At 40.1% G+C, this 20,926-nt stretch overlaps 1 protein-coding gene across 1 annotated transcript; it reads left to right on the forward strand.

Annotated features, from left to right (window-relative positions):
• The first annotated feature begins 11,794 nt into the window (after positions 1-11,794).
• Positions 11,795-17,770, forward strand: cd248a (CD248 molecule, endosialin a). The gene has a single exon (XM_044341879.1). It carries the CDS (start codon positions 12,055-12,057, stop codon positions 14,386-14,388), a length of 2,334 nt encoding a protein of 777 aa, XP_044197814.1. The 5' UTR covers positions 11,795-12,054; the 3' UTR covers positions 14,389-17,770.
• The last annotated feature ends 3,156 nt before the right edge of the window (positions 17,771-20,926 follow it).

The following is a 20,926-nucleotide window of genomic DNA, read 5'->3' on the forward strand; positions in this document are numbered from 1 at the left end:
ACAATAGAAAGAAAGGGCTGCCAGTGGCAGAAGCGCCGCAGCAGACACGCTTCCTGTGTGGACGCTGCAAGCGTGCGAGACGCAGCAGTTCAGCAATGCACATGCACTGCTGAGGTTCACGCATCCAGTGTGTCCCAGGCGTTAGCTTTCCTCTGATGGGCAGTGGAACAGCTTGAGCCTCAAGTGAAAGTTGACGTTAATTCTAGCCAGGCTTTTTCAAATAGTGTAGCTTTCTTTAGCTGCGTTGATGGAACACCCCTCAGCTCTCCAGACCCACTTATGCATAGTATGCTGTATGCACAGAATAAAACCATAATGTGGGCAGCATTTCCTCAAAAATGTCATTTGTTGCGCAAAATAGTTGCATATGAAAATCATTTTAGGAACTGAACAGTCACTGTCCAAAATCCTCAATCATACTCAGGATACGTGCTCCTGACATCCAGACATGACTCATTGGGAGTGCTGGACTCGTGGGAAACTATTAAAATCCCAGAGGGTCCAGAATGGAATCTGAAACCTTCATCGCGCCCTGAATGTCTCTTTTCCAGTGGATGGGAAACATATCAGCCCAGTTTTGAATTACCAGCAGTGCCAAAACAGAAGCAGTACATTGTAGATTTGCCCTAAAGAAAGTACAGCAGATTCTGCATTACATTAATAAAGGCCACAAGAAGATTCATTCTTCTGTTTCCAGCAATTATCATCATCAGACAGTTAATTCAGTTTGTTGATTTTACCATGACACAACAATCCCTTCAAATACCTGTAATTAAGCCAGAAAATCTGCCAAAATACACATCAAACTACACATAGATGCATTTTCTGACCCGACGTCACTGTCTGCAGTTATTAGCAGGATGATCTGATAAACAGATGAGATGACTGTAGCCTGAGAAGCAGCGAGTCAAATCAATGGTACCACAGCTTAGTTCAGAATTGCCAATTGAAATTACAAATCATGAAAGCACCAGGGTTTAAGCCAGCTGATGGAGGTTTTGTACAAATACTTGCTTGCTCCCTGGGGTGGCTTCTTGTGGAGAATGGAGTCCGTTGTGCTGGGGTGAGGAGCTGGAGTCTGGATCTGGTAGTGATGAGTGAGTTGGCCGGTTCGGACTTGAAAAGGTTCCATTGGAAGAGAGCTCCTAGTTTATGCTCTCATGCTCTCCTAGGCTTGCTCCTCAACTCATGACTCCAGATTCAGAAGATGCTCTGAGTCACATCTTCAGACTAGCAAACTGTAAGCTTTCCACCGGCATGGCAGAAAGCAAGAAGAACCAGCAAGCAGCATCAAGCAGCCTTAAAGGGCCGCCTAAAAACAGCTTAAAAACATCAGCTTAAAACATCAAAACAGCAAACAGCAGACAGCCCTAAAAGAGCATAGTCTCAGATAAGACACTGTTATTAAGTTTCAGTCTGCTCACCCAGAAGGTGCCTCCTGGTCAATCCCAGGGTTGCAGAGTTCTGGGGGAGCAAAGTCAGTCCCCCCCCTGTCCACGGACAGGTGGGTATAGTTCCTGAATACAGTTACTCCATCAATCAAAGTATTTACAATTTAACAATTGCATGATTCCTAATTTTGCAATTTGGATAGTAGCTTTAGCGTTCTGACAGTGAAGCAAGCAGAATGGTACTAAACATGATAGGGTTATCATGGATGATGGGATTATGTTAGTAGTACATGTCTTGGCTTAAAGGTAGTGGAATAAAAGTCTAACCAAAGTACATAATAACACACATATGATATACACACATCAACATACAACAATAATTGTCCTTAGACAAAATCTTAATCTAATCCATAACTAATCCATAGATTTTACAGTCCTCTGGTCTTTGGTCTGACTGCAAATGGCAGGGGTTCATGCCATTTGAGGGTGTGTGTGTGTGAGTGTGTGTGTAAAGTGTGTGTGTGAATAGGGCATGGCATATACTGCAGCATGTCTAGTGCCTTATGCTGGTTTGCCCAGTGATCAGTTCTTGGGTTGGTCGCTCAAGTTGGAAAATCTAAATCCACAATGGGATTAAAATTGGTGCCAGCTCATCTCTGTGTGTGACTAGCTCTTAGAAGTGAGTTGTGATAACCAATGGTGGGGGTCGTTTGTCCAAATGGTACTAACAAACCACATTGGGGTGTGAATTGGTCTTCCTATCTTGCTGGCTCTTGTAGCTTGAAGGATCAAAGATTGTTTGGGTCAGTGGTCTGGTTTGGTGACCATGCAGGAGATGGGGGTTCCTTACTTTATGGGCCAGCATTCCTTGGGTGTTGAAGAAAGAGCTGGTCTGTTGTTTGAGGCTTGTGCTTTCTGCCTTCAAAACATGCACGGACTTTATCCTACAGTACTATGACTCTCCTAAAGCCTGACTGCTCTGGCTGAAGGATATTGTTGTCAGGAACATTGTTGTTGGCAGGAAACCACATATTTGTAAGTAGACCATTGATTCTAGGAGTTTGGACAGGCAGGACAATTTGCCTTTGATAGCTGTTCAGGTCACAAATGTCACCACTTTTGTGAAAGGGAAGCACCTCAGCTGTTTTTCATATTAAGGAATTTTTCCTGACGGAAAGGTGGAATTAAAAATATGTACAAGAAGTGCAGTAATAACAGCAGCGAGGTGTAGAAGCCAGAGGTCAAGATCATCCTCACCAGGAGACTTTCTTGTGTTTAAGTTTATGAATGAGTACTTCTGAGTATGTGACAGGTCTAAGTGAGAATTTGCTGTAATGATTGATCTGAAAATATTTCAGATCCATAACATAAAGCAACATCCCAACATTAATAACACCTTAAACTGATGATTAATGGATTTGTCAAATATGTCAAATCAATGTGTAAAGTATGGGAAAAGTCATGCAGTCCATATCATCTGCTGAATTTGTTAAGAGCTTTGGAAATTAAGGAGGTGTTTTTAAAAGGAGTTTACTTGTTGCCTTTACAAATTAAGGATATATCACAATCCACTAATTTGTCCATTATTTATCACATTTAAAATCCCATTAACATACATTATTTAGATTATTAATGATAGGTAAGAGAATGGAATTTTAAGGTAAATATTAGGATAGTATATATTGATGTGCATAATGTGATGTATTCTAGGCAGAATGCAGTTTTGTGAATGCAGTAATTTTATATTGAACTCTCCCAACTCCCCTATCTTCTGATCTTCGGTTCTGAGTTTTGCTGTCACGAGAGCTCGTAACAGAGACAGTCCTGACAGCTCTGTGTTTATGGTAATGTCGGTCTGTAGAGATACTTTATGTGGAGAAGCTGCTGGGAACTTTGAGGCCCAAACATCAGACTCTCAAGACATGTGAAACTCACTTCGAAGATGCCTGTATGAACATAAACTCCTCCCTGAGGACAACTGATGATTTACTGATCTGCTGGTACAGTCAGGAAGCCTGAGGCAGCATCTATGAATATCGGCCTTTCCTCTCTGCTGACCAGTGTTGGCTTCAAAGTGAAAACCAGCTCAGTTCACTGCTTGCAAGCTGTGTGCAATTCAATAAATAATACACCAAAATCAAATCACTAATTATAGCTAAGTGTTTCAAAATAGCAGCTACCATTATTGCTAATAGATTTTGCAGCTCTGCTAACAAAGCTTCAAAGAAGGTTAAAGATAATTAAAACTGCCATGCTGGTGTTTTTACCTGATTGAGCACATTAATTACATGCCTTACATCACCACTGACCAGTTTCCATAAATTTTCTGATCTTTCATTTCAGCACACCATGAAAATCATGGACTTGAAACCTGTACGAGAAATGGAATGATCCAAAATTTTGGGAAATATGCTCGACCTATAGACAGTTTTCACAGCAGATATTTTGACATGTCACAATAGGAAAAAATAATCAAATGAATGGTGGCTGAATAAAAGAGAGACATCATTTATGTTATTAATTACACCTGTGCTTTTCCTGACAATTCTGAAACTGGGACCAGTTCCAGAGAAGTTCAACACAGTTTTCCTTTGACAGACTTACTTGCTGACATTCTTCTACAACAATACTGTATTTGCGATTGTTTTAATTGGTGGTGGTGTGATGAATGTTTTGTCTGTCTGATTCATCTTCCTGTGAGTTTGTGTATATGTAATTTGATCTCATGTGTCTGTTGCAGAAGACATCTTGATCTAATTGAAACTTCCTGGATAAATAAAGCTTCACTAAGTCACACAGTATTGTACGTTGTATGTCTGCACTTTTACTGGTTTCAGAAAAGGCATATATATGTATATGACATTAAATGAGAAGATATAGTCTCAGATGGAGTACGGTACTAAATATATAAAAGAAGAGAGATACAAAAGTGGAATGCCCAGTTCACAGTGAAAATAAAGCAACCATATGCCATGCAGATCTGCCCAGAATGAAATCTGAATAACATATATTTTACTACTTGGTATTCAAGGTCGATATTTGTCAAAACAAACTCAACTCAACATCATTTTGCTACCTTGCTCCGAAGCTTTCAACCATATCACAGTCTTAATCAACAGATGGAGTTAACCCAGTTGTCATGAAACTGTAGATCAGGGATTTTCAAAGAGTGACACTGTGGCCCCCCTCAGACAAAATTGAGACAAATGCAACTCCCAACAATCCAATTTTAAATAGGGATAATTTTTTGTCTGTATGTCCACTGGCTTTCATCACAGGGCAAATATGTGTATATGATGGACAGAGGGGAGGGTCAGTCTTCTGGGAATATAAGATTCTGAGCGAAGTTGAAAAAAGTTCATACTAACAGATTTTGTCATTCCTATTATTATTGTTTCATTACTTCGATTTTGGGGGTAATCATGCTTTCAGGTTTGGAACTATATGAGAGATATAAACAGGATGTATAACGTTGGCATGGATTCAGTGAGTTAGCTGTGGGTTAACTCACAGCTAAAAATAAAGCAACCAAATGCCTTATTGTCCTTACAGTTTGAAAACCCCATGCTCTAGATTCAATTCAATTCAGTTTTATTTATAGAGTGTCAAATCACAACAAAAGTAATCTCAGGGCACCTTTCACATAGAGCAAGTCTAGATTGTATTCTTTAATTTACCCAACATTTCCCCCATAAGCAGCACTTGGCGACAGCAGTAAGGAAAAACTCCCCTTAAACAGGAAGAAACCTTAAGCAGAACCTGGCTCTAGATGGGCAGCTATCTGCTTTGACTAGTTGGTGATGATTTCCATTTTTCAGAGAAAACTTAGGACCTCTCCTCCGTGTTAACTTAAAAGTTGAGCTTTTATGCCAACACAGAGGAGAGCCCCTAAAAGTTCTTCAATCACCTGGTAAGTGGACATTGAGTTGAGATAGTCCTTTCTCTCCAGCTCAATTCTCTTTTGAACCTAATGTAGGACTCAAAGAAATGTCTGAACCAAACCATTCCTTCAAAACATCTAAGATGCTTACTGTGTGTTCAGCCTGAACATGAAGGTAATTTTAGAGGTGGCGTTATTGCATATAAAGTCAATGGAAAGACACAAGTAAATGCAAATTTAGAATACTTGTCTGTGTGAGTTGAAAATATTTTCAACTTGTGTGAAAAAGTCCCACAGACATGGTTGATGCATCCATTGCTTGCCAGTTTACAGCTAACATAGGCCTACAGTTGGTATTTTGGCTGTTTGGAGCAAATAAACACAAATGGTCCAGCAGTCAAATACGCTATGCTAAAAAAATGTGCTTTGCATTCTGTCTGAAGACATAGTTAGACTCTAACATAATTTACGATTATCAGTTTTATAATTAATTGTTCTGAATGTCCTTTCATTCCTGAGAATTCTTCATTCAGAGAGAAAATGACGTGACATTTTCATCACAGTAACAACTGATTTTCATTAATGATTTTTATTAATGATTAATAAATGTCTCATAGATCTAAAATATCAATTAATCACGTTAGGTTTTGGTGTCAGTCCGTTCCAATTTAACCTCTATTTTGCATCAACATTCAACCCTCCAGCAATGCACCAATGCTCTCCTTTTATCCTTTACATTACTTTTGCTTTTTAACACAAACCCACAGCTGAATACAACAAGGTCATGTGTAGAAAAGCAACCTCACAAATGGATCATTAACTAAGGAGGAAGAAGATGAGGCATGGTCTTTTAAATGGATACAAATCAAGTATTAACTTCATGTTTAACATGGACTCACTAATATGTGATATATGTCTTTGCTTTTGTATTGTATTGCCTTTGCTTTTTCTGTCAAAAGCACTTTGTAAATTCTGTTTTTAAAGGTGCGATATAAATAAAGTTACTATTATTATTAGTAGTAGAAGTATTATTAGTATTATGATTATTAATAATAGTAATCATAATAAGAATAAGAATAATTCCATTATTTTCAGAATATGCGGACAGAGGCTAGAACTATGAAATTGTGTCTGTTACAGTTACAAGCCTATTTATTTTCGTTTTCCTTTTTTAATTGTATGTTAGATTTCACCATAAAGCACTTTCTTTATCCAACACTTACTGTTTTGATACTGTCAAACATACATGCTGTCAGACATTTTAGCAAGTGGCCAAAACGCCATGTATGGTAATTATCATGGGAGCAAAGGAGGAACTCGGATGACATCATTATAGAGCGATAAAGGGAAGAGGTTGTGGTGGATGAACTTTAACATGGGACATTGCTCTTTGTTTCCTGTTTCCAACCATGACTCAACATTGCTTTTTTTTAAAACCTTGAGCACAATTGTCCCCTAGCCATAAATGTGATTAATGTTGTAACCATGTTAAAATATAATTTATCATATTTTCTTTTATACCTTTAGTTGTCATTTCTATCTGTAATAATTTTGTTAATTGCTGATATCTGGGAATATGGTAACATTGCTAGTAAGGCATTTTATGAGGCAAGAAACATGAGAAGTCAAAAGATCATTCAGGTTGTAAACCAGGAGTCTCAAACTCTAATTAACCTGGGGCCCACTGGCCAGGTTGTTCTCACCTAGGGGACCGTTTGAATACTTGATTGCTTTTTGTCAACAGTAAATTTCAACTTTATACACTTCAAAGCCTTGGAACGCGTATTTCCCTCTCCTCTCCCTCATACCTAGCATACTGATCCTCATGTTTAGAATAGTAATAAACTTGAGATTGTATTCCTTGCGTTCTCCTTGCAGATGACACAGGAAGCAGTAACATTAAGCCCCACAAAAAAGTCAATTGTCTCTTGAGATGTCTGTTGTCAAGGTTAACATCTCTTTAGTAAGGTTTAGAGACATTTTGCTGTCAGGTGCAGGAGTGTTTATGCTTTCAAGATGTGCAGTGAGGTTCTGCTTGTGAATTTAGTATAGCTAAAGTATAATGCTGCAATATTGCATATTTTTCTTTTTATCAACAAATTCCATATGCAGACCCAAACCGATTATTAATGTATTCTTCTGACAAGTGTGAGTGTGTATCAAAGCCTGATTTATCTTATTCCTCTGTGTCACAGAGCTACATTGTTGCCCAAAAATGATTAAAAACACATCAGTGAGCCACACTGTTGCACTGGCTGACATGTTCCTTCATTACCATGAACACACACACTGTAGTTTATTTTCACTCAATCCCACACACACACACTGTCCTGCTGCCAGAAATACTCACTAGAACACCAAATGTAGATTCATCTGCAGCTGAAAATAGTCCCCAACAAATGCACTATTTCCTGCAGTTTGAGTAATATTTCTTAAAAACTACAGTGTTCAGCTATTTCACTATATACATTTGTGAGTTTTTATGTATGTCTTCAGCAGGAAACAACAGGCTTGGGCCTGAGAGTCACAGACAGGGTAGAGAGGTCAGAAACTACTGAGAGACATTGTTGGTTCTGTTCTTTTCATGGGATTTGTTAATGAGAAAAATATAGAATATTGTCAGCCTTTTCTTTTCAATGTAAAATAATGAGACAGTTATGTGCCCCATCATGGATAGAAATGATGGCCAAAAGTACTGAAGTTTGAGCCCTGCAGTGTGCGAGCTATTTCTTTGTTTTTTTGACTTTTTACCCACGTTTGGCTCAGCACCTGCCCACTTTGGTTTGGATGTGTGTGCATATTCTTATCTTCAAAACTACCAAAGTGACAGCTAAATTGTAATAAACCAGAAAAATCCTTTAAAACTCATATTTCACTAATCCAGTGACAACTTGACCACTGACAGGCAAAATGTTGTTCATTGCTTGAGACACATTTCGAAGAAGTCAGCGTGTGTGAATGAAAGCTCTATCTGTACAGATAACCTAATAAAGCTGCCAGACTGTCATGCACCCCTGCCCACATATTGTTCACAGCAGTGTAGCACTAATCTTGTGATAGCAACCCACATATGGTATTTATGCTGTCTGCCCCAGCACTGGGGACCGTAGTGCTGATGGCTAACTGATGGATGCTGGGAGACAGGCGTGCAGGGACTTGTTAAAAGGTTTTTACTGACCGTGTGTTAAAGGCTGCTCATGATCATTAAACACCAGTTAACCTCAAAACATTAGGCTGTCACAAAATCAAGTGGGCACAGAGAAGTTGCCCGGTGTGAGTGATGTCACAGCAGGGGACAAATGGCCTGGGTCACCCCAGGTTTGAGTTTCACCAAGCTGTGACAGATTTGTGTGTGTGTGTTTGTGTGTGTGTGTAATGTACACTTAGTAAAGGAGCACTAGCAAAAGAACACAGATTAATGACAACAGATGAATGCATAATTTTGTCCACTTAAAGTGGCTCTCACTTTACATTGTCTACATATCTAAATCCCCTCAGTTGTGATAACCATAGTTTCCCCATGGAGGTCATTACTCATCTAGAATGTTTGATATTATTACATTACCATTTTGCTTCCCTGTCTCTCATTGAAATGATAAAATACTGATTCAACCCATAAATGATTAAAGCCCCAGAGAGCGGCACCCCAAATTTCATCCCATGTCTTCAAAAAAATGTGGTGCTAGAAGCTTGGATAAGTAGTGACTTCTTGCAGGGGCAATTGGGGACTGAAGCTGGCAAACTATCATGCTAGCCAGCTGGAAACATGCTAGTACTAGTCAGCCACAACCAGTGTTGGACAGTAATATGTGAGGGATTACAATTTCAAATTCAGTAATTATATTACAGTTCTTATCCCAGTAAGGATCTGTTACTTTAACACTTGGGGGTCAGTGTGCTTGTTGTATTACTTAATGGAGGGTTGATATCAGTGTGGTCTCTGTGTTTAGGTGGCAGATGGTCCGGAGGAGGAGAAAAGTTGTCTTATTCACATGTTGTGTGCTCTTAGCTGGCTTGCTAACATTAGCCATTCAGGAGTGACCTGACACTAGTTTAGTTCAGAATTGCAGAGAGAGGTCTCCCCCACGTCTCATTTTCTATGTGTTAAATACAAAAGATGCAGTGTGTGGCTGGGGAGGATTCTGAGTTGTTTAAAGGAAACTTTGACTGAGCTAACTGCTGAGTAACAAAAGTAAAGTAATGAGTAATGTAACACGTTATTTTTGCTGCTGAGGAATAAAGTAATGTAACTATTTTTACAATGAACAATATGTAATAAGTAATTAATTACAATTTTCAAGTAATTTGCCCAATACTTGTCACAACAGCTTATTTATGACTGATAACCAGACAATAAGAGAAATTTCCTTATCAAAGTTCACCAAAGTTTAACTCACTGCAAAATATTTCTGCTGATATCAGCCATTTCATTGACATGAATTGAGTTTTTCTTTAAATGCTTATTGTGTTCAGGCCAAAAAACTGATGGATGGATGGATCATGTTTTATTGGTTGGCGGGAATGATCCAGAGGTTGAGGCTGATTTGTCCATATACATTTTGGATGGCTAATTCATCTAAATGCTTTCAAAATACGAGCTTGTTATGCGGTTAGCTTACAAGCCAAAACTTTATACACATGTGATGGAAGATAGTAATGGAAAAAAGATTCCCATGGTCGGTGGAAAACTCAAGATTAACCTAGTGTAATATGGCAGTGGTTCCCAACCTGAGAGTCCGGACTTTATTCTAATCTTTGTCATCATTTTTTTTTCTTTTTCTTTTTGTGAATAACGGGATAACATGACCTTTTCAAGACTTCAAGTGACAAGGGGTTGCAACTACACATTGCTTCATTTTAAAAGGTCACAAGCCGAAAAGGTTGGGAACCACTGTAATATACAATCTGATTGAATAGCCTCTTCTGAGCTACAGGTGTATGGTAAACCAGAGTTGGTCATGTGAGCAATACAACAATTAATTTTGCACTATAACATTAAAAATATTAGAAAGGGGTTCTCCACCAATTTTACATTTCCAAATCATTTTACTGGTCGTGAATCTCCTCTAAAAACTATTGTATTATATCTTCTGTGGCTCTAGATAATCTTTATCAAGTCTGAGAAAATAACTTGGGTAGCATCAACAGTATCTCAGCTTAGGCTTGAAGACCACAATTTATAACAGAAAGCCTGTGTTACAGTACTAACTTTCAGTACTTTTTGATACTTAAAAATACCCAGTTATACTTAGCTCCTCTGTACAAACTAAGAGACTAAGAACACTATAAAGTTTCATGTAGTCTTGCATTTTCATGCCTGCCACAGGCATTAACTATTGCTTTAGGTGCTCTTTAACCTTTTCAGACCATTCTAACTTTAACACTGAGGTACACACTACACAATAGTCAACTGGATTTATTAAAAACTCACAGGACTCCTGCTACTGCCCTCAGCCCCCGTACACTCCACTCCTCGACCTCCTCTCCCAGACACACACACACACACACATACACATACGGACCCTCTTTCCCCCAACATCCCTCGTTTAGAAACATAAGTCTCCATTTCACCGACCTAGCTTTGTTTTCATAGCAAACCCAGAGGCCCTCTTCCTCTACACTGGCGACCTCGACAACTTTCTCTTCTTCCCCATCCCAATCTGAGAGTTATTAGTATGGAGGAGAGTATTGTTGTTTTTAATGTAGCTGCAGACCTTTTGTGCAGGAACTGGTGTCTTCTTTCTGGCCTAAGGTTGTGTTGTTAGTGAAGGATGCCAGATGTGTGGAAAGTGAAGGATGCCATCCTTGGTTTCTTTTCATATCATCCTTGATAATCTTCAAAGGAGCTTTTTATCATCAACAAACTCATCACAGACACACACAAAGATATACACATTAAGCTGCAACAAACTGAGTGAACCTGAAAATGCATATGGAGTGCCTGTTGAAAAAACACTTTATGGAAATAACTGAAGCAGACAAAACACATTTTGTCGGAGATACTGAACTCTATAGGAGGTGTGCATGTTAAGAACCTCTGGTCTGAGTCATACTGAATGAAGAGATGAGAAAAATGATTCACAAAAGGAGAAAGGCTAGAAAAGACTAGATAGAAGATAATTGATGGATATTTTGGAAAGACTGCATCTGTTCAAGTGATCATTCAGTCTCATTTGAGTTACTGGAGATAAGAAAATGTTTTTCAAGTGCTACAATTTCATGCATATGAATGTCTGTATGAGTGTGTCTGTGCGGGTAAATGGCAGAGTACCAAACTATGTCCATGAACGGGGCTTATGAAAACCATATGACATGCTCTGAAAAAGAAAGAAATGCACAGTTCGCTGCACCTCCCCCCATTCTGACACACACATTCACATAGCGCCCCCCACCTCTTCCAAAAACATACAATTCTTTTCCTCAACTCCCTCCTTTCTCCCTTTCTGCCCACCCTCCTTTTTGCAATATCTCCCTCCCTCTATCCCCCCTTCCCTTTTCTCTCCTCCCTCCCTGCTCTCTGAAATGTTGAGACAATCTGCATGCACTCAACTCCAGCACAGATCTGTTTCAGCAGAGTAGAGTGAAGAGCACAGTCAGTGAAAAAAAGAAAAAAAAATCAGGGTTCAAATGAAGGGAGAAAAGTACAGATAGACAAAAAAAACAGGCCAAGAGAAAAAGCCACAGTTAAAAAGAAACTTTCAAAAGCAGGGAGATAAAAGTGTGGAGAAAGTCACAGTGAGAGACAGGCGGAGAGTGGAGAGATACATTCAGTTCTAAAAAAGAATGGGCACCCTGGTGAGCAGTGCTGCTGCTCTACTCTTAATCTCCCTTCTGGCTTTGCTCTTTGGAGTTTCTTCAGTCCTGGGCCAGGACCTGACAGAGAGGGATGCACTATGCAATGCGGATGGCTGTTTTGTGGTCTACTTCCAACGCAAGACTTTTCTGGAATCATGGAGGGCCTGCAAGAATAAAGGTGGTAACCTGGCTACCATCAAACGCAAGCAGGATGCCAACACTATTACCACTCTCTTCTCCTCTCTGGACTTGCGCCACTCACGCACCAAGGTCCAGGTATGGATTGGCCTGCAGCGGCAGCCTCGCCAGTGCACCACCACACGCCCGCTCCGGGGTTTCTCTTGGACTACTGGTGACCAGGACACAGAGTATACTAACTGGCAGAGAGAGGTCTCCCCTAGCATGTGCTCAGTGCCACGCTGTGTAGTTATGGGCTACAGCACTGAAGAGCAGAATGATAACTTTAAATGGCTGGATGGTCCCTGCTCAGTCCCTGTAGATGGGTATCTTTGCCATTATGCCTACAAAGGAATGTGTCCTGCATTGTGGAGTGAAGGGGCAGGCAATGCCCTCTACACCACACCATTTAACCTTCTAAGCACACTTCTAACCCATGTACCCTTTGGATCAGTTGCTACTGTGCCCTGCCCCACAGGCACAAAGGAAGAACAGTCAGTTCTGTGTTTGCTGAAGGAAGATGGCTCAGTGGGGTGGTCAAGAGATTCCCCCCTCTGTGCCGATCCCCCTCTATCACACAACTGGTGTGACCAGAATAACGGCGGATGTGAACATTTCTGCAGGCCAGCTGGTGCTCACTTCTATTGTGAGTGTGCTGATGGTTATCAACTAAGAGACAATGGGCAGAGCTGTGAGCTGTCTGATGTTTGTGAAGGGGCCCCCTGCGAATCTGAGTGCCTGCCCCTTTCAGATGGGTACCGTTGTGCCTGCCCTGAAGGATACATGCTTGCACCAGATGAACGTGGCTGTCTGGATGTAGACGAGTGCCTTCAGAGTCCCTGTGAGCAGCATTGTGTGAATGCTCCAGGGACATTTGAATGTCGCTGTCGGGAGGGTTACCTTCCTGATGATGAGGGTGGGTGTGAGGACATAGATGAGTGTGTAAATGACCCATGTGAACACGCCTGTGAGAACACTCAAGGTTCTCATATCTGCCACTGCCATCTGGGTTTTTCCCCGCTGCCTGAGGACCCCAGCCGATGCCAAGACACTGACGAGTGCCAGATCCCTGGGACCTGCGAGCAGATGTGTGTGAATTATGATGGTGGATTTGAGTGTTACTGCGAGGAAGGCTATGAACTCATGTCTGATCATTACTCATGTCGGAAGATAGGGGAAGGAGATGATCAATCTGCTGCCACTCACCGGCCTGGACCTGTATGGGACCGTGTGGACTATGACATATGGAACCCACAGCAGTCCCACACTGACTGGCCTCCAGAGGTGGAGCAATCTCTGGACTGGTTGACCGATCCACCCAGAGTTTTGGACTCTGATGTCATTTGGGTCACTAGTGCCCCTCAGGAGGAACTGCCCTTTGATCCAGCACTAAACCCTCTGAACCCTCAGACTGAGGAACATGACGAAGACATAGACAATGGAGGACCTGACTGGTTGGAGTGGGGGCAGAGATTCCAGTCTGAGCTAGGAGCTTCGCCAACCATCATCTCCACTACACCTCCACCCACCACCAGCTCCAGCACCACCGGAGACTGGTACGAAGATGATGAGGAGGAGACCACCACAGCTTTCCCATTTCTTCCTACCTCTACAATCTCTGAGGGAGCTTGGAATTGGTGGGCTGGGCTCACTCCTGCCAGTCAGAAACCAGGAAATCCAGAGGATTCAGTCACAGACCACTACATGCCTACCAATTCCAGCTACCACAATGAGGCAGAGGAGGAAAAGTACCCCCTTAGGGAAAACTCTCAGTTCCCAGAGGAGGAGTTGGGGGAGGAGGAAGAGAATAATGTGGAGATCACCCATTCCCAAGACCCAGCTGTTCCCACCCAGCTTATTCCGTCCCAGCCACCCCCAAGCGAGGGCGGAGAGAACGGTGACAACCTGGATTCTGTCCAGGAGGACAGGGGACAGAAACAGAGCAGCACCTGGCTCCTGGTGGGCCTCTTAGTGCCAATCTGCATTTTCATTGTGGTGATGGTGGCACTGGGTATTGTCTACTGCACCCGGTGTGCTGTTCAGCCACGCAACAAAAATGCCACTGACTGCTACCACTGGATCGCTGGGGCTCATGACAAACAGGGAGCTCCTAACCCCTCTGCAGGGGTCAAGACCCATGTTTAAACAGAGAAGAGAGAAAATGACATTCACATAAACAGACTCTGTTTCAGAGGTAAGCAGGAGTGAATAATGAACCTGGTAGGGGACAAGCTAAATGTTTACCCTCTGTCATTGGAACTGCCCACTCTTTAAACACATTTGGATATTACTGTTGAATATCAATTGATAGAGGTGGGGAAGGGACACTCAAAACCACTGACCTTTCTTTGGGATGGGGTGCTATGTGGTACAAACTGCTTTGATGTTGCATACACTGACCACACAGCACAAGATCTTATTGCTTCATGATTGCACTAGATTACATAGTGATAAAATATTACCGTCTTCATTAGTAATCTTGAAAAATCTGATAATATCTGAGCATAATGTGTGTAGTCATTGATTCATTTCAGCATTTCACAGCTGGATACAGATCCTGGCAAGAGCTTTGGAAATCAGTGTACTGATGACAAAAGCATTGTGCCTTTTTGAGGCAGCAAAACTTGACTGTGAGGTCCCTTTTATGCAAAATCCTCAGGCTCAGTTAATTTTAATAGCATAGCACTGTAGATAACCATTACTGTCAAATGTGTTAAAGGGATTTAGATGCATCTTTAGCTCACATCAGTGGTGAGTGTAAGAAGACTGTATGAAAATTTCCCTTTATGAAAAAAGCCATTCTGAAGCCACATGATAATGCTGGGAAAGCAATCATTTAAAATCACTGTGTTGGTGTTGAATGGTTAATAGAGATCAAAACCTTCTTTGTATATACTGTTTTTTGTATATATGTTTATCTCAAACTTACCACCAGCCATTTTTTTTAGAAAATGTAATAGCATTAATAATTCAATGACATGCCTTTTTTATGGACCCTGTAAACCTGGTGATATGCAGAGGAATGTCTGTCTGCACATGGGAATGTCTTTCCCTATTCATGTCAAGTTGAGAGCACTTCTCCTTTCCTTAACATTTTTTGAAAAGAGGTTAAAGTGCAGATGTTCACACTGCACAGGGAATGTTGCAGGGGCTGGTGGTTGACATTAGCCTTGACCTTGTTCATGAAATGTCCATCAGTCACCCTTCGTAACCCTAATTCATTAGTGCACCTGAGAAGATTTTGTCTTAGACCAGCCCTAAATTGTTTTATGGCCTTGTTGGATCAAATCCAGTTGTGTGAGACTGCAGTCAGTGTGACACCTTGCAGTTGCCGGTGCAACTTCAGGTTTTCAACAATTTAACAAGATAATCAGATCACTTATGAATAACACCAGGGAGCATCATCACATTTGCTCTTTTGTAGAATTGCTCATTGGTTACTAGGGTCTAAAAACTTTGAAGACCAAAGCGGAAAAAAAAAATGCAAGGCATTTACAAATTAAAGCACATTTGATTTTATGGATAACTTTTTATTTAATGACTGCGGAAATAAATCACCATTCCAAATTTATATATGAAATATGTCTTTATTTTATTGAATGACTGTGAAATAGAAAAAACACCTGATGTCTTTTTTATTTTCTGTTACATGTTAAGAAATAGTGAATTAAAAACTATGACAAGGGTTGAGCGTGAACGTTTATTATTGACATTGGAAACAGTAATTTGACAAGATGCAATTCAGTACTTCTCAGAGTCCACCCACTAACTGTTTCTGAAGCTTTCAAGCATATCTTGCAGTCTTCATCATGGGATGAGATGAAGTTTGTCATGGAGTTAGCTCAATTGCCATCACATGCTAAATGTGGAACCATGATCCACTCAGGAAGCAGCTTACAATCTCCAGAATAGGCTAGTAAATGGAGCTTGAGGTCAGAAATTTTTGTTAATGTCAAGGGTTGTTTTGGATTACACGGATCTGTTTTTTATGGAGTTTGAGATGACATCACTGCTCAGAATTTTTGAAATGTGCCGATAGTGATATTCTTATAATTTACCTTTTCAGAGACTCTGAAGTAGCAGTGAATTGAAAAGCCACAAGGTATTTAGAGTCACATCCTCAGAATAGTGGAGGAATGAATGTGGGTGGAGGGAGGGGTGGGTGTGTGACAATAAGGATACTGTAATTTCAATAATGACCATGATCCTCAGAGGGCCCTTTGTTTGTGGAAAGGGTTTTTACGGAAAATACAACAGGATACTTGAGCACAGTCTCCTCTGGCAGTAAGGAAGCATTGTGATTGTATTGACTAATGGAATGTGCTGATCAAAACCAGGTCCTGGCTCTGTGAGTGACTCTCAGAGGGGGTCTCTCTTTCTCTCACACTCTCTCCTGTCTCTCTCTCCCCCTCTGACCTATTTTCAACACTGTCATCCCTTGCTGGAGCTCTCAGTATACAGACACAATCCAGTCACCAGTGTGCTTATATGTTTGGTAACCCTCAATGAAACAGTCTCTAAAAACACTATGATGTCAGTCCAGCAGATGTGTATCATGTAAAGATGCTGAGTTTTAAAGTATGATTCCAGTTTATTGCAAATTGGGTTTTATGGTCATAGTTTTCTCCATCATTTCTATCAATAATAATCACATTGTATTCAAGTTATTTGTTGTAGCAATGTTGTTCTGTTCCCAGATCTCAGCAAACTCGATGGAGCAAGAAACATGACAAGTAATACATGTTGTAAAAATGTGAAGGATAACTGTTTGTTAGCCTGTCTGTAAACCACAGTTATAGACAAACTTCTTGCATCATATTTGACCTACAGTACTTGTCGTAGTTTTTGCACACTTTTCTTGTGCAGTGAGGCTGGCAACTTGTCCCGAGCCCCAAACCCTCAGGGGGCCCCAAGGCTCAAAGTTCACTCCGCGGCCATTAGTTTGTGGTAAATGAATTAACTGAAAATGTGTGCTCAATTTTAAATCTAATTTTAAGAGCTTTGTTGTCAGATGATGCATTTTACTAAATAACATTGTGCTTTATTTAGTAGATATGGCAGGTAATGAGGTCCATTAAGGACCCATAGCTAATTTTTGCCCTAGGGCCCCCTAGTGGGTTAATCTGGCCCTGGCAGTGAATGACATTTCAGGTTTTTTCACTTTTAGTTTGACCTCCAAATAAAGTGGTTTAGATCATCAAGATAAACTGTTTGTTTGTTTCCAAACTGTCTGACCATCTGTCTTCTTGTGCTTCTTGGCCCTGTGGACTTGTTGTAGTGTGCTACTGAGCACAATGTTGTTATAACTGATAGGAAAGCTAGCTACACAAATGAAACACAAGTTATTATAAACTGCAATTATCCTTTAATGTGTTATATGGGTCACACTACAAAAACAAAAACAATTCTACAAAAAAAGTGCTGTCACTTACTTTTGCAGACACCAAAATCCTTTAAGTTGACCTAATAATCACATTAATTACATGTGTTCTATAAATAAAGACTGTCCTGGCAATGATAACACAAAGTTTATTCATCTAATGTTCAATGTTTGTTTTAACAATTTATTTAAAATGCCAAATTCAAGGAAATGTCTTGTCACTTTGATCATACATGGAAGTGGAGCCCAAAATTACATGTGTTATGCTACACAAAATGCTTTTATTTTGAAATAATCCACTGACCCTTTGAAGCTCTTCCGGGATCAAGAGGTCATTGGATTAAGTGCAGTGGACAAAGTCATATGGTAAGTGAGATGTCTTACTTCATTTGTTTAAAATGTCACGATTTATTTTAGAATTTTAAGCGAAGCTTTTAAGTCCGTCATTTGTGTGACTTATTTCATAGATGTGGGGATGGAAAATTAGACATAAAAATTGATTACTGGTGTTACTACATGTTTTCTCAGTGACTTTCTAGCAATATTTTGATTGGTAATCATCAGTTGATATTTTAGAGTTAGTATCAAACACTTTTAGTTTGAATATTCTTCAATTGTTAGTTTGACAGAAAAAAAGGTGGAGCAAATCAAATGAATTCATACAATGTTGTTTAAACTTGTGCAATTTCATTTAAAAAATGTAAATAATATATATATAATATTTTTCTTAGTCTTAACATTCCACTACTCCGCCTTTAACTAAATATTCAGATTGTAATGAGAAAAATATTTTAATAAACATTTAATGTCATTCACATTATAGGTAACACCAGTGACAAAGAATCTTTAATGAAATGTATAAAAATAATAAAAATGCATTAAGCTCTACTTGTGGATTCATCTAGTTTAGAAGTTAGCATTACAAAAAGCTTTAGGTATGTAAGAAGGAATACATTTCAGCAAATTTATATCACCCAGATTCCATCATTTCTGTAGAATGACCCATATACAATGATTAAAACAAATGAAAGGTCTCAAAAGAGGCATTTCATAATTGAACTCTTCATGATGCCCGAGAGCAGCTGTGCACTGTGTGTCTCATCTATCAGGACAGCATACAGTGTAGCATACACAAGCAAAATTTGCAATCATTGTGATTTGATTTGTTTGTTTGTTTCAATGGCTGCTGAGAATTCAAGCTTTCTAAACAAGCAGAGGTGGAGTGACTTTGTGGATTTGCTGGCAGTGGTCCAAACTACCAGGCCCCCTAAACCACCCACTGTAGACTCTGCCTCCAGTCATACAGCGGGTGGGCTTTCACAACCTCATAGGAGTTGTGTTTAATGAATGCAACAAAAATAACTTGCTATCAAAGATTTGGACATGATGTCAGCAGGGCCATAGCTACCACTGAGGACACACAGCCTTGTCCTCTGTGATATTTTTCAAGGAGTATGGTTTCAACTATTATTACAATTACACATAAAAAATAAAACTGTTTTTCTAAGGTAGTTTAAATTTTGTTTTTAAATTTCTCCACCATAATTACATTCCTGGCAGTTCAGAGATGGCTTTGAAACGGTCAGTCAGTCAATTTAGATGTTATCCTGATGAACCGCGCTTCATTTAAAGTTATTACAATTAATCCTCTGGACACCATGAATATCTGTATCAAATGTTATGGTAATCCATCCGTAGTTGTTGAGATATTTCAGTCTGAACCAAAGTGGTGGACATTGTCATTTCTAGAGCCACTACTGTGGCTACCCTGAGCAAATCATCTCACATGTCACACTCCGTATTCCACATTTTAAACTAATATTACTGTTAATGACCGCGTTAGTCTACCAACCAACTACAAGAGAAAAAATAAATTCCCTTGCCTCACTCTTATACTGTGGGCCTTTCATATGCAGAGGTCATATCCACTTATTCCTTTTCAAGCTGTCATTATATAACAGTTATCCACACAAAACACTTTGTGGGTGCTCTGACAAACCCATACAGATAAAGATGTCTGTCTGAATATTCATATTTTGACATGATTTGAGTTTGAGCTTAAAGATGACACTTGGCTGACTCAAGCTGACAGCACACCAACACCACACCCAGGTAGAAGACGGATCATGAGGAAACATCAAACAGACACCAATGAGAATGACAGGCATGCAATGCACATGAAGGGATGAAATGGGGGAAAATGTTCAGGTAACATACAAGCTGGTAATATAGATACCAGTGAGGGAGAGCTTCTATAGACACATTTTGAACGTTTGGGAAAAAACAGCAACCCTGAAATAACTTCACTTTTACATATTAGCACATCATGCTGGTACTCACTCATAAAGGGTCTGCTGCCAACTTTGGGTTGGGACCTATAGTTTAAAGAGTACTGCACAGATTTAGCAGTGCACTCCTGCAACATTATCAAAGTCATAATGGAAATATCCAGAAATATCTTGTTTTTTAATACACGCATTCTCACGCAACTCAACCACCGACAATTTGGTAGAAGATTCAGATGTGTCATGCTGGTAGCCTGGTAGCTAATGTAGCCTGGAGCTGCTAGCCTCCAGCAGATATGAGGAGGCTACAGAGGTCTGCTGACCTCACTTCTTTCCAACTCCACACCCCCAGATTTTTTTTACTTTTCAAACTTGCAATCTTCAGCCCCTACCCACACCGACTCAAGTGACATCACTTGAGGCAGTTTATCAGATTTCATACAGCTCACTCGGGAGACACAAAAGGCTTTAATACTTTTTACACATGTAGAAGTACTCACCAACACCTGGAAACAAGTGGGTTTAGTTTCCCTTACATAATAATAACTAAACAATGCTTTAGTGTTTTGCAGATTTGTTTCCTAAGGCAACATAGTTGCATATGAACATGATTCATGGCAGATAAGATTACTTCAAATCTGACCAAAATTTATCATTCTCAGATCTGTTAAACCACAATAACACTATCAGTGCACATGTGTTGGATGGACATGGCTTGTGTGTTGGAGATGGACGTCAGCATGAGGGGTTCAATATCCACTCTGTGGTTTAATATCCTCTGTGTCCACCTGCTCTTTATCTTGGATGTAAGACAACAACTGGAGACACGTCCTCAGCTGAGGAAAAGTCAGATAAAGAAAAAAACTCCCTGTTCTGAGTCACAATGTATGTTCTGTCCATCCTAAGCTTCCTTCAGACTTTGTCAATTACAGACAAACATATGAAGACCTGACCTTTGGTCACTTGTTGGTCTGTGAACCCTCCGTCCAAAGCTGTGTTCAACTTGTTTAATAACAAG

Source organism: Thunnus albacares, chromosome 22 (genome assembly GCF_914725855.1).
Source record: "Thunnus albacares chromosome 22, fThuAlb1.1, whole genome shotgun sequence".
Classification (NCBI taxonomy): Eukaryota; Metazoa; Chordata; class Actinopteri; order Scombriformes; family Scombridae; genus Thunnus; species Thunnus albacares.

Bases quoted from the DNA above. Each gene is read 5' to 3' on its own strand.
- cd248a (XM_044341879.1), top strand. From the start codon at position 12,055: ATGGGCACCCTGGTGAGCAGTGCTGCTGCTCTACTCTTAATCTCCCTT.